A 14,675-nucleotide genomic window follows, 5' to 3' on the forward strand; every position below is an offset into this window, starting at 1 on the left:
TGACCAACAACAAAAGAGCCAATCCTGAAATAAACTGCTTTAACAGCCCCATGCTCTGGTCTTTCAGTAGCCTGCTTCTCTCTCTTTCTGCATTGCTGCTAGCTGGGATGAGATAAACAAATAAATCAGGAGGGTTTAGGATGAGCCCTAGTTTATTCCACTTTCAGTCTGCTCTGCTAGTACAAGCCTGCAATCACAGACCTCAAAGTAAATAGGGCTGGAAGACACCTAGAAAGGTTGTCTGGGCCATTCCCCTGCCCACCATAAGAGCTGGTAATAGCCAAACCTTTCCCAAACAGTACTAATTATAAACAGTCCTGGATGGGACTAAAATTCTTTGCAAAAAAAATTTTTTTTTTTTTCAAATACTCAGCTCGGTCTTTATCATCTTATCAGGAGAATGTTTTGATTGCCCACACCGTTAGAAAATGAAGCGTATGAAAAAAAAATAATCTTCACTGACCCACAGATATCCATTTGTGATCCTACCACCTCTAAAATCACCACAGCAGGCTCCTGCCTGGCTGCTTTGTTTTGTGTCCACAGCCGGACGCACGTGGATATTGGAGGACGTGAATGCTCCGCTCTGCCCGTCGTCCTGGCTCACGCTCTTCTATTCCCACCATAGCAGGATAGCACCTTTCCTTGCCCTTTCTATTATCACTCCCCAGACAAACCTTCCGATCTGGCCAGTTGTATTTTTCAAACACAGCTTCATAATCCTCCACTGCTCCATCTGTGATCAGCATGATAGCTTGGTTACACAAGCCTCCTTGACCGGCATCTCTAAACTACAAACAGAGACGAAGAGCATTAGTTACCTCGGCACAGGCCGTTTCTGTGTAATGGCAGCGTATTTATTCACGATGGGCCAGATCCTGACTTGTTCTTGCAACTCTCACACTGTGCTCAGAAAGAGCTCTGCTTAAATAAGGACTGTGTTTGTATAATTTTTTTATTTATACAGCCCTTCCTAGCACTTGTGGACACAGGAGGCTTTACAGAAGTAAAATAATAAGGAGAAAATAAGTGCTGTGGAGCAAGGGCGTGATTCCCTGCTGCCTTGCATCTTGCACAGTCGCATTTGTTTATGCAAAACGACTACAGACTGACCGCAAACACTGCAATTCTGATTTGACAGCAATAACTGTCACTTTTTATGGCAGAAAATGTGAGAGGAGGGTGGAAATCAGACTCATTATTTCAGGGTAAATCCATCAAGCTGCCAGAAAAGAGCAGAGAAAGGCAGGAGCACACGAAAAGAGAAGGCTACTGCCATCAGAGCTGAAACAGGTTATGAATGTGCCAGATAGAAAGACCATACACAGTAATGACAGATGATCTGTTATCTGTGCATAAGTGATATTTAAGGTAGAGTGGAAGTATACTGGGACTCTGGCACAAACGTTGATGTGCTCCCAAGGACACACGGAGAGGTGTCCTTGCCTTACAGGCAAGCCCGACCTCGCCTGTTCAGCCAGGAGGACCAGCCTTCCGATGCTGCTTAGCTAGTGCTCCTGCATGCAGAGCCGTTTGCCTCTCACCCCCTCAGCTACACCAGCTCCAGAGAACCAAGTGCCTTATGCAGCACCAACCCAGGTGTTGAATTAGCAGTCACCAGAGGAGGTAGCAGAGGCCATCAAGGCACAAAAACAAGCAGCTGCTTTGCTGCAGCTCCCAGCTCAGCGTCAGTATGCACTTCTTGCACGGCATCTCACCACTTCTACGCTCTGAGCAAGGAAAAGCCTAATCACCAAAGGAGGATACAAAAACTGCTGCAGAGTAAAAAAATACGGCAAGAGGAAGATATGACAGCTCTGTACAAGAGATTAATGAGAGGCAACAGCATGGGATGGAGAGCTTACATGAGACTAATTGAGGGGTGACTAAGGTTATACTAAACACAGCAGCAATCTTAAACTGGAGAGGGTAGTTATATCTTACAAGTGAGGAAAAAGGTATCCAAGTGGTAAGACTAATTGCATAAAATAAAAGCAAGGACTGGATGGGAGAACAAGAGCACAGTGTGTGAACTGGGACTTTTTAGATGTTTTAGGGTTCAATTCACAAGTCCCTTCTGGTTTGGTAATGCTATGTTAGGACAAAAGGCAAATGCCTTTACTAACACGGATGGTACTGCGGTTCCACTACAGATTAACATCATGACCACCAATACCTGGAAGCCAACTCCAAGTCCAGATTTCCCCACTCATTTCACCACTCCTACAGTTACCTCTGTGATTGTCCCTTATTATGAAGTTACCAGGTTCAGTGCTAATATCACCATAACATCTCCTTCCACCACCATTTATGTTACCAGTCCTGCCTCCTTTAACATTACTTTTAATATCACTGAAGTACCTGTTACTCTACTGCAGTAAGCGTGGATTCAACAGCTTCTCAACAACCACACGTATGAACCCATCTCTCCCTGTTTCATGAGAATCCGATTACTTGTATCACTGACCAGAATCAGTACAGATGATCACGAGAGAGAAGGGTGGTGTGACAGGGTAATTTCTAACTAGCTGTTCTCAGGCAAAACATCCATGTGAATTACTGAATCAGGATGAGGTGGTTGGGCGTGCTCCTCCTCTTTCATATCACCAGAGCAGCACATTCAGAGGGGAGACAGACTGTACCTCTGCTGCTGTGGTCATGCCAGTGGGGATCTCCCATGTCTTTCTCTACAGAGTCCCCAAGGTCTGACATTTCCAGGGGTCCAAAAAGCTTCTACACCTTATACCACAAAAAAAAAAACCAACCCAAAACATCAGTGCCAGCTACAGGGTAATTGGAGCTCCAGGAGGGGTCAGAGCACACGTGCCCCCTGCTCAGCAAGGAGACTCAGGGCAAAGGCTGAGGGTGCACAACCGGAACAAGCACAGGATGCTCTTAGGTGCAAACGAAAGGGGAAAAGCAGTTGACAGCCACATGGGATTCTGCTGCAGACCATCAGGTAGGAAGAAGAGAAGGAGTCTCAAGTGAGCTATTCCTAGAACAGAGATCAACTGTGTGCAGATTAGCAGAGAGAATGGCTAGTGTGAGTGTCCATTAGGAAGGCATAGGGTTACCATGCTGCAGGAGATGCTGTCAGAATGAGGTTCAGATCACAGATATGCAAACCTTGTAGTTATAAAAGCAGCTTATTCCAGACTGTTGCAATCTACAACGTTTTGTTTAGACAATTATTAAATTAACGCTTAATGAAGGTCGGCCACCATTTCATCGAACTACTTAAGACATCTATTCATGTAGCTTACTTCAGACCTCATAATACTGAGATACTGAGGAATTAGATCTTGTATCAGAACCAGCAATCTCCTAATTACAGGAGTAGATGATATTTTCAACAGGGAAAATGAGATCATCAGTGTCATAGAAATAGAGATTAAAAAGACAGATTTAGAAAACAACTGAACAAGAGGTAATCCCTGATTTTTAGGTCCTTTTGTGGCTGGCTGCAGCTGTGGCAAATGATCTGACAGCATTCACATCAAGCTCTGAGCATAATTCCCTGCTCTGACTGAAGTCTCAGGAACGTGAAAGAAGGGGAGACGAGGAACAAGATGTCCACAGAACAGATGTCTGAAGAGATGTGGGCTAGAGCTGCGGTCGGTGAATAAGGCACGGAGCTACATATTCTCCTGTATAATTTTGGTCACATTGCCAGGAGTAACAGGCATGATCTAATTAATTCAGGCTCATCGTCTTTTTTACTCTCGTTTGCTCATTGTCATTTATTTTGCAGTTATAGCCTGGCACAGAGTTACTAGTGAAGCAATAGGAACATCAGCATAGCTCAGTGATGCGCTGGCATGCATGCTGATTATATACACATCTGGCCAGATGACTGAGCAGCCCCTCTCTGTCTCCTCCTGCCCCATTCTTATGCAGACCTGCCTCCAGAGTGGCCTCCAGAATTACTGAAAACTCAAACTTAGTGGAAAATGCCTCATGGGTAGAAAATTAGCAGTAGAGAAGGAAACAGAAAACCGGCGAAGAAGAAACGAGAGATGGCATTAAGCAAAATGGCATAAACTGGTAAACAGGAAATCCTGAGCTTTGCATATCCTGAAAAATATGCTGCAGAATCCAGGTCCATAAAAATGTGAGTGGAATCAAGAAAAGATTTATAAACGTTCAGAGAAGCAGCAAGAAAGGGAGTAAAAAGAGTATGTTGCCAGATGATAAAAAACAGAGGGAAGTGGTCAGGCAGAGATGCTTTATAGCCTCCATACTTCATCATCAAAAGGACAATATTGTAATGGCAGGCTACCCACTGAAGTGATAAGAAACAAAGAAAAGAATGAATGAATTACAGGCAGGGTCACAAAGTAGTAGGGTTAAAGAAAAAGTTAATTGAAAGCATTTGAATAATCTGTGCTCAGCAGGAAGGGAAAGAATTGCAGGTGTTGCTGAACTGCTTGCCTCATGGGATGAGACCTGACTGGGACTGTAGGAGATCCCAAAGGATGAAGAGGGAATCAACAGAAAACGTGTTACAAGAAGGGAGGAAACTAGATAGGTGAATTGTCCTTAAACATCTAGCATGTCGCTAGAAAAATTAGTAACACAGTCCTCTTGTGAGTGCACAAATTAAATTCTTCCGCACACAGGTGGGGCATAAGAGGCCACAAACTCCTTTGATTACTCACGTCAGCAGATGGGTTCATTCTTTTCATGACACCAGTTTGCTCAAGTTACACAGAATTTTACCTCTCACTGAAATCCCGTTTGTTACCAGTTTTCACTGTTTTTTTACCTATAGCCATTTTGGAGTGACCTACTCATAATTAACCTCAAAATTTATGTCATTTCTGAGTTCAGCAGTGAGTCAAGGCACCATTAAACTAGCTTGGTGTTAGGAGGAGACATCATTCCCAGGTGGCCTCAGAGAACAGAACTTGGGGTTTCTTTTCCTCCACAGGGTCAGAAAAACATCAGCTTTCAAAAGACCTACTTACTCTGAGCAGGTCCTGAGAAAGAAGGACCCATAAAAGTCACAGATTTTGTACTAGCTAAGCCTTCATGTGTAACAAATATATGAATATATATATGAGACTCTCTTAGGATTAGGGGGGTGTGTTTGCATACGTATGTGTGTGTATATATAAATGTATGTACACACATATAGTTGGCATGTCTATAAAAATATATAAACATCTTTACAATTGACATACATTGGAAAGGATAGTCAGAGGCTCAAATACCGAACAGGAGGCTGAATACTGGCTGGAAAGGAATACCGCAGAGGCAGATCAGCTGGATTTGAATTAACAATGTGACAGTGTCTGAGGAAACGTAGCTGTTGTCTTACGTTGTGTTAAGAGGACTATGGTGTGTAAAACAAGAAAGGTAATTATTCTGCTCTGCTTAGCACTTGATAGCTCTCAGCTGCAGCACTTACATACTGTTGGGAGGATGGTGTTTCAGGGCAGGCAGACAGCCTGGAAGCGGCCGTGAGCAGAGCAGCAGCCAGAACAAAGGGGTATAAATCCTACAGGAAAAGGGCGAGAAAACAAGACGTGCCAAGCTTATTGAAACAAAGAAGATAGCAGTGAGATAGACTAAAACTTGATAACCAAGAAAGGAGCTCAAAAGAGAGCACTTGACACCTGAGAATTTTGAAGCGCTTTATAAATGTATGCTTAAGACCATGGTTTCCCTAGGACACATATTTTATCGAAACCACTTGGTGTGTGGCTAAATTGAAATAGAGAGTTTAAGTGGTTTATTGAGCATGGCAGAGAGGGGCAGGGGAGGCTCTGGCTAACTGTTCTGAAGCTGTTCTGCAAATTGCGTCACAGATTAAAATATGCCCTGTTTACCCCAGAACATAATGGAGGAAAACAAAGACAGTGAGAGATTGTGCTCTTCTTCAGCCCCTCTCTGCTACTCATACCTCATTAAGTAGGTCTCTACTGAGCTATTAATTCTATGAGCAATTGGACTGAGGAAAATTACCAGGGAAATTTTGCCGTCACTTTCATTACAGATATTATTATTGGTTGTCTATTGTAATCAGCAAAGCCTGTTTCATCAGTGTGATGTAGCAATTTTCATTTTCATTGTCTTGCGTATGCTCCTGTGAACAATAACAGGACAGTCTGTGAGGAACGGCTACGATTACAAGCTGAGAATGTGAATTTTGTCTGACAGGAAGGAGGTGGCCAATTCCACCGAAGTTCCCCCTTGTCCCACCTGCATGACTGCAGCAGCACAGATTTGTTTCAGGGCACACTGATGGAAACACTTTTCCTCCCCTGTTACTGATATGGATCTAAGAAGCTCTAAGAGAAGATTTCAGAGAGTCCTTAAAGCATACAAGCAGTTGGCAAGTGGTACCCTTTTGCCTTAAGCTGTGGTACTTGGCGGAGTCTGGGATCCTCCAGCTGGTGATATCAAGGCACTCTCTACATGAGCCCTTACCAGGGAAGCTACAGTTTGGGGAAGGCTGCTGCAGGACAACAGGTGTGTTTCTACACTTGCACGTCTCTATGTACGTGCAGCCTCTGGCGCTGCTGCGTGTGCACTGAGACACAATCTCTGTCTCTTCTGAATGTGACCCGCCAGACAGCAATCGTGGGATGAAGCTGCAGAGTGACTTGCAGGAGGTCCTGCAGGCCTCCTGCTGCATATGCAGCTGTCCCACAGCTGGCTGCGAACAAGGCTTCCAGCTGATGGCGTCAGTGACCTTGGACTGAGGTCCCATTTTGCTAAAGAGGAGGCAATCATGGTCCATGCTCCAGTGAATGATGCTGTGAGAAAGCTGCAACCAGTGTTACTGGGAAAGGAAATCTGGGCGGGAGAGATATATAGGCCTGTTTCACACCTTTCTTTTTGACAATAAATTTACTGTTTCTGAACTCCTGTTTCATGGACAGCAGCTTCCAAGATGCAGAGAAGCGTGACACCAGCAGTCACTGAGACAACAGCCACCTTTCCTCATCTGAAGATGCTCAAGGGAAAGATGCTCAAATGCCGGAGTCAGTTGCCCTCTCCCCAGATCTGAGGTGATAACGAAAGGCATGAAGGAAGCAGCACCTCACCTTCTGAGTGAATAACATCAGAAGATTTTTTCACTGCTGGGTGCTGTACTGTCTAAGAGCAATCTCAGAGCTGTTTTGAGCTCCTTAGCCAAGGGAGAATCAGCAAGGATCAAGATAAGTGATGATTACTTAAACTGCTGACTGCATTTTTGATGCCAAATAGAGAGGAAAAATATTTTCTCTACTTGCCAAAGAATTTCTTCTCTATTACTGCAGTTGAGTTACATTAGTCTACTGGGCTGCATGGACATCACTCTCTGGACGTATTTTTGGTCCAGCTATGTCAGTGGAGGAGCTGTTCCACCATGTACCTTCTATTTCCCGTGGGCATGCCTGGCTTAAAGTATGCAGGGTTTTATAAATGTCCTGCCTCCTGGAGGCTTGAGGATTGCCTAGTTTAGTGGGTGAGCCGTGCCTGCCAGAAAGGAGGCGTGAGGTCTCCTCATTAGTGGAACCAGACCAGTTTTGGTGTCTGTGCCTGGCATGACTGGCTGCTATTTCAGCTGGGGTACGCAGACTTTCTTTAGGGTTATGCTCCATTATTTTCCACTGAGACCTTCAAAGCTGTGCTCGTTGAGAGAGTCTGCAGTTGTATTGCATTGGGCTTCTTTAATCTGTTGTCACTGTGCATAATCGGTGCTACATTAGATACTAAGAAATCATTTTTCCTCTGGTAGAAAAATTGTATAAATATTCGGATTTATACAACACAGGCCTATATAGGCTCTGGATCTTTGGTTTTAAAGATAAAGTTAATGTTGTCATGAAGTGCAAGGATACATGTAGATAAATCTGTATCAGGCACCTAGTCCGTGTAATTGTTCTAGGTTTATATCATTACTGCTTTCCTGGTTATTCTCAGGAACTACCTTCCTCCAAAGATGCTGAACCATTACTAGGAGTGCTGCCAGCCTATTACTGCAATGCCAAGGCTGCACCACACTCTTCTCAGATTACCATTAAAACCATTATGCTTCTATTACCACTGACAAGTCAGCTCAGCTACCACCATTCCTGGGTTCAACTCTGATCATGCTTGCACTGGCATGAATTAGGAACCGCACTACCATAGCGGACAAACTTAAACTTTCCATTTGTAAAATAAGAAAGAGTAGAAAATCCTTCCCAGGGTGTCAATACCTCTAGCACACTACCTTTAACATCAATGCCATCATTACGGCCACTAGCATCGTACCATGTACGTATTTTTGTCAGCACCAAAGGCACTGGCATCTTTAAGCCAACCCCACTATAGACAGTGCCATGAGGAGGTAAGGGTGTTCAGCTGGTTCTTGGTCCTTTTTTTGTTAACATTCCTTAAGAAACAGAGTTAAGTCATATGTTTACCTCCAGGCTACTGAAGTCCCAACTGTTCATATAAGGCAATGAATCATTTATGATTCTTATCACAAGACATGATCAGACTGACTGATTAATTCACCAGTACCTATGATTTCTTCCCCAAGCACTGATACTCAGCAAAGTGACATTGAAATAAATCTGAAGCCTGAGTCTTTCACATCTTCATCATCATCTACTTATCAAGGCTCACTAATAACATTACTTATGACCAGAATTGTTGCCCTCAGCTGATCAGTTATATTTTATTGCCACCATCTATAATCAAGGTGCCTGGGCAATGCCCAGTTGTGGGGCTCGTTAAGGAAACGCTCATGAGGCCACAGCCTTGCCAGCTCCTAATTCCTCCTAGGCAGGGATCAGCAGCCCCAGGGCATCATGCACAAACCAACAGCTCCCTCCCCAAAGCCAGGTCACCCCTGCACACTGCTTGTTGCAAATTTGGGGCCCGTGACATCAGCTCGTACGACCTCCCCCCCTGCAGCACTGTGAGGGATCTGCTAAGTCATTAGATGTAGAGGGGAAAGTAGGGGTGGGCAGGGACACTTGTGCCCGACGCAAGCATCGGCACTGACTCTCTTACCTCTCTCAGGATTTTGAAGGACTCTGTCAAAGCCTTGTTCACAGTCCCCACTCCTTTTGCCTGCAGTTCATCCACCAGCTGCTTGAAGTGCTGGCAAGAAGAGAGGGAAAAGGGCAGCAATGAGTTGCAGGCAGGGTGCTCCCTTTGACCAGGGGAGGAAAGGGTGACCTGGAAAAGTCCGCGCCTTTGGGCTCCTGATCCTTCACCACTGCTGGCAGGTCAGTGCAGTACCACGATGGATGGAGTTGGGAAAGTCAAGGGACTGCTCCATTGGAAGTGCCATCATGTTGCACCTTTGCCCACACAGCCACGGCAGGACTGCATTTCTCAGCCTGTGGGCTGTGAACCATTGGCAGTCCATGAAACACCATGCAAGGGACAAAACTATTAGAAATCAGACTTTCCCTTATCCACCCCTTCAGGAAAAAAAAAAAACAAAAACATTCCTGTGCATGCAAGAGCAACAGGATTGGGAAAAAGAAAAAAAAAAAAATGACTGCTTATCTACTACTTGAGAGACATTGATCTGGTTGTAAATGAAACCCTCAGACAGTGCTCTCCACAAGATAGTGTCCAAAAGGCTTGGGGATCCTTTGGGAAACTGCAGGAGTCATGACCCTCTGGAGTCATGCTCTGTGACCCAGGGCTAAGCTGGGAAAGAAATTTGGAGAGAATTCTGGTTGTTGAAGACATGGAGGGATGTGCTACCTCTGTGGTATTAATATAGAGAGAAAAAGGAAGAAGAAAACCCAGTAAGAAGAGCTAAAAATACAAGTCAGCCCAGAAGGCAGTGGAGCAGCCGGACGCAGGCTGACCACCTCGGGGCTCCTGAGCCCTCCTGGATCAGGGCAGCAAACCCCCTCATCAGAGGAAGCTTGCTGGCAGTCCACCCTGGCGAAGGATCAGGCCAGGCTGAGAACACATTCACCAGGGAAGGGCTGGTTTTTCTCCTTTCTGAGGGCTGAGGATGTGGGGTTTGAAAGATGGAGAACCTTTGCCCTCTGTGCACTGTTTTTCCACAGCAGTCTGGGCCAGGTCCCCTCGTGCTCTGGCAGGGGTGGTGCCGAGTCTGTTGTGACACAGGGAAGCTGGTTGCTGCTCTTTAGCTAGCCAGCTGACCCCGTCTTACAGCTGCTTCGTGTAAGCAAAGGTGACCCACAGAGCCAGCACACACCACTGAACTGGTGCTTGTTTCTGAAATGCAAACCCATGTGCTTCTGGGAGATGGTTGTTCCTTGCCCCTGGAGTTTCATGTCACAGCACCTTAACCCCATATACTTCTTACATTAAGAGAGCTACCCGAATAACATCGATAGGAGCCTGGTACTCACCTCTCTGTTATCTCTGTCTGCTTGGACCAGGATACCCTTAAAACAGGGTTCGATAAAATGAACATAATCATTGTACTGCAAAGAGAAAATGAAAAGAAAGGGGTTGTAATGGGAGAAAATTCACAAAATGGATTCACGTCCTAGGTGGATGTTCAGAAAGCATTATGCCATTTTATACATATTTCCCTTAAGAATTGCTCGTAGTGATCATGGCAAATTATAATTTTGATAAATCTCATATTTGTTTAAATAATGCGTGAATTATGGTGTTCTGCTGAGTCCTATCTGGGCATATCTACACATACAAAGTTACTTTTTGTTCCCCACTCACACTGTAGAGATTTTCTCCAGTCTATTAGCTTGTGCCCCTGGCCTTGCTTCTAACACTATTTGCACATGTTTTTGACTTCTGAAGACTTTGTGAGTCCCCAGTCACCAGCTGAACCTCGCAAGTGGTTTTGTAGCCTGATGTCTGATGCCTCTGGCACACAGCTGAACGATAACATATCAAGTTACCACACGTCCACCGAACTGTGATAATTAGTGGGGTGTATGCTTCTAGCCTGATACATATGTGAGATAAAACATGTCAGTGTAAACCTTTTCCTGCAGGGTTCAGAAGAGCATAATTCCTAAGAGCATGGCTAAGAGGCCACCGATGCTCAGCTGATCAACAGGTGCTTAGGTCAGGCTATAACGTGTCTGAGCCAGTAGGTTCTTGGTGTGAGTACAGTAAAGGAATATGTATTATATGCTCTCTCTGGGATTATTTTTAAAGAACAGATGGTATTTCAAACTCCTTAATGATTTCCCTCCATTTTTCTGCCAACACTATTCACTTTTCCACCTATCCAGCCATATAAAGACAGAGCTGTCACCACTGGAGTTTCTAACTATCTTATACAATAAGAAGCTATCAACAAAAAGTAGACTTTATATCTTAGTGACTGTGCCCTGGCAAACTTTTATAGAAAGGAGCCTGGGGAAAGAGATGGTGCTTGAATTAGCTTTGAAAATTAGGAGGTGAGTAGCCATTTGCCTTTAACCTGGCACCAACCCCTCCAGTCTTGGCGTGGATCATGGAAAAGTTTAGCTTTCTGTGATGAGTGGTGCTGTTCTGTGTGGGTAACCGGCCCATCCTCATCCTGGCCAGAGCTTAAAAAAGGAGAGAGTAACACCAAGGCAACCTGACCAAACTCCATGCAGGCCTGTGCAGATTGACTCTGAACTGGATTGCAGCCTTGCAGGATGCTGGTGCACAAAAAGGCATATGGTGCTAATTTTCTAGCCTGGAAACATTATCCTGAGGATTACAGCGCTACTGGACCCAAACACAGGATTACGCTATACTATGCTAGGTGAATTTATGACCTCCGGTCCCTGTGAGCTCAGGTGTCTCTCTATAGCACTTTGTTATCTGTTGCGTTCACATCCCTAAGTAAGCAAAAGGATGGACCCGACATCCTCCATAGGGGGGTGAGATGACTTAGCAGCCACCCTGCTGACCACACGAAGCTGACTTCCCAAGGGTAATTGGTTTTAATCCCCCATCCAACATAGGTGCTAAGTGTTGCTGTTACGCCACTGTAATGCCTGTAGTTTGCTAAGGGGACTGAAGGGTTGGTATGAGGCACAAGGAAGACAACTCAGCACTGAAAATGGGACATACTTACTGCAATGATGTTTACAAAGTCATTTTCTCCCAGGGTATCTAAAATGGTGATGATGGTGTGTTTGGCAATGGTCATCCGCAGGCCCTTCATGCTCCCACTGACATCCACAATGATGACAATGTCCTTGGGAGAGGTGGCTGCTTGGATGTACCTTTATAAAAAGAATACAAGGAAGCAGGGTGAGCGTACAGGGAGGAGGAACGCTGGGCGTGCTGCTGTCACACGATGATAGCAGCAGCATAACGTGCACCACAAGCGCAGTTATCCAGCAGGGTCAGGCTGGGAATCCGATGCGTCCCTTCCTACCAACCTGCCTCTCCCACCGGCCCCAGCATCTCACTTCCCACATTGGCAAGTGCTGGGCCTGCTGCAGATGTATGTCCAGATTCACCTGAGAGCGACAATTGCTAAAGCCTCCTTTAGCCGTGCTGAGTAGACTGAGTAACTGCCCTGCATTTCTGGAGTCTGAACAGCCCCATCCCTCCAGTCACAGAATTATAAGGAGGATGAGACAGAGGAAGGATACACTGGTGGTGATTTCCATGTGGCATGTGTTAGATGCCATATGGAAAGCTGGGGCTGGCAGGTGGTAGGGGTTCCTAACCTGATATTGCTTCCGTTTATGTACCCCTCATCTCTCACACGAGCAGTATGGGGCGGTATCTGCTGATCAGCAACTCACCAAGGTGTCACCTTGGAAAAGAGGCAGAGAGAGGAAAACTGAAAGGTGCTTTGGCCAAGTCTCTCCAAAACTCTTACCAGCCACGATTCCTGCAGTCGAAGGAGATGACTCCATTCTCATCTGGTAACCACTTTATTCCTGAAGGAAGCAGCAAAAGGAGCAATCAACACACACAGACAGGCAGGCATCTGCTCCCCGCTCCCCAGGCACCCACACTTCTGCTGTCACGGCTGAGACCCGGCTACCCCACGGGGCCATGCAAGTCTGGCCAGCAATAGCAGTGGCCATTCTGCAGAAACACAAGCAGAGCTGCACGGTCTTCGGCAGTTCTCAGTAAACTGCTTATTAAATTTCTATTAAAAAATGTACCTAGGCATGGTCTGTTCGAATTTGAGGAGCAATTGCACTTACTTTGAACTTTCTGCCACTTTGATGCAGTTCTCAACAACATCTTTTTCTCCCCAAGGGCGGTTGAGAGCATAAAAAAGCAGCAGCAGTGACAGGGACGTGTCCCAGATTTCCTGCTAAAGGCTCTGTTCACAGTCATCTCTGCTTTCCCCTTCCACAACACGTGACAGGTCACAGAACAAGGGCATGCAGCCATCTGATGAAGGGGCCACCAGGCCAAGCTACAGCTGCGGAGGATCTCATGGGTTCCTCTGAGCACGGGGCCTCCCTCTTGCGCCGTGACCTTACATGCCGCTTGCAGCTGGCGAGTGGATAACAAGTCAGGCTGACCAGCTGCATCTGCCACGTGTGGCCTCAGAGATGGAGAGAAGCTGTGGCCACCACTAAAAACCACAGGGGAGCATGAGGCAGGGAGCCCTCCTGCAGCCTCCGTACCCCGCCTGTGAGATTTGCAGGTCCTGCCATGGTGTTTTGTGAGCTTTTGGAGGGCAGCCTGCCCGAGGCACACCCCTACAAGCAGACTCCTCTGGGACTGCAAGGGTAACATGCCAGGGGAGCCGGTCCACGTGGGAAAAAGGGGTTTATGCCTGCTGTGGACACTATTCCTTCAGCCTAAGCGGCAGCAGCCCATACACTGAGTATTTTGCTCGCTGTACCCTGCCCTTCATGGGCCCACACTGCCCCCAACCTTCCCAGATTGGGTTCTTCCATGGCACGGACCCTGTCCTGCAAGACTATTGCATTGTGCTGAAAGAGCGAAGCTGATCTCTGCTCTTTTACCTGGGTAGAGCCTGAAGAATCCAGTGGAGCTGCCAAAGTACTGCCAGGTCAGTGTGGGATCCCTTTCAAAGTTATCCACAAAAATAGGATTCAAGGCTTCTGACATGTAAACGCCGTTCAGGATGTCAGGGTCTGTTGGGGAAAGAATAGAAAAATGCGGAAAAAAGTGTGCAAAAGAGGGGAGGCCACCCACCACCCCTGGTGGAGGAGAGGGATGGAAATAAAGGCAACCCCAGGAGGAATGCAGTCTTGTCCAAAGCTTTGACATTGGACAGGGAATTGGATGCATCATTCAAGTAAATCCTGGAGAGAAGGTCACTGCTGGCCACCACAGGTGATCTCAGCTTGGTCATACGCTATTATCCCCATTTCTTTTTCCAGCCTTGCCTGCCCTTGGGCATTAGTATCGGGTTGGAAGAGGGCTCCGAGAGACCCAGGGAAACCAGCAGTGTGCTGAGCACAACTGGCACACCACACAGGCAGGACTTGGCTGCTGCCTAAGGGGATGTGTGGCTGTTGTAAGGCAACTAAGTGGGACAGCCTTTCTACAAAGAGTGTTTAAATTTATGTGAGATGTAATTACCTGACAGAGGAGCTTTAGGATTTACATGCCATTTCTCTCTCTCTCCTCTTTTCCCCAACAATTCTTTCTTTTCTTCTTTGCCTGCCCTTTCTTTCACAAAGTCTGAGCTGTCCTCCCTTGCCCCTGATCCCATCAGAATCGATAGGAAGTTGCAGACTTGCAAGAACTCATAAGAGGCAGCATATATTTGGTGTCTGTGTTGACTCATCACCTCAGGAGACCAA

The 14,675-nt window shown here is 46.1% G+C and overlaps 1 protein-coding gene across 1 annotated transcript in view; it reads right to left on the reverse strand.

Moving 5' to 3' along the window:
* The window catches only part of CACNA2D4 (calcium voltage-gated channel auxiliary subunit alpha2delta 4), a 125,655-nt gene that overhangs the window by 93,039 nt on the left and 17,941 nt on the right, over window positions 1–14,675 (reverse strand). Inside the window, exons 6-11 of the mRNA XM_087766083.1 lie at window positions 13,869–14,000; window positions 12,758–12,818; window positions 11,999–12,149; window positions 10,326–10,400; window positions 8,995–9,084; window positions 678–791 (exon numbers count right to left, since the gene is read on the reverse strand). Of these exons, the coding sequence (XP_087622209.1) occupies window positions 678–791; window positions 8,995–9,084; window positions 10,326–10,400; window positions 11,999–12,149; window positions 12,758–12,818; window positions 13,869–14,000 (623 nt within the window). The remainder of the gene's footprint in view (window positions 1–677; window positions 792–8,994; window positions 9,085–10,325; window positions 10,401–11,998; window positions 12,150–12,757; window positions 12,819–13,868; window positions 14,001–14,675) is intronic.

The sequence above is a fragment of the Nipponia nippon genome, unplaced genomic scaffold, assembly GCF_047370975.1.
Source record: "Nipponia nippon isolate SJK-2023a ecotype South Korea unplaced genomic scaffold, ASM4737097v1 scaffold_3, whole genome shotgun sequence".
In the NCBI taxonomy this organism is placed as follows: domain Eukaryota; kingdom Metazoa; phylum Chordata; class Aves; order Pelecaniformes; family Threskiornithidae; genus Nipponia; species Nipponia nippon.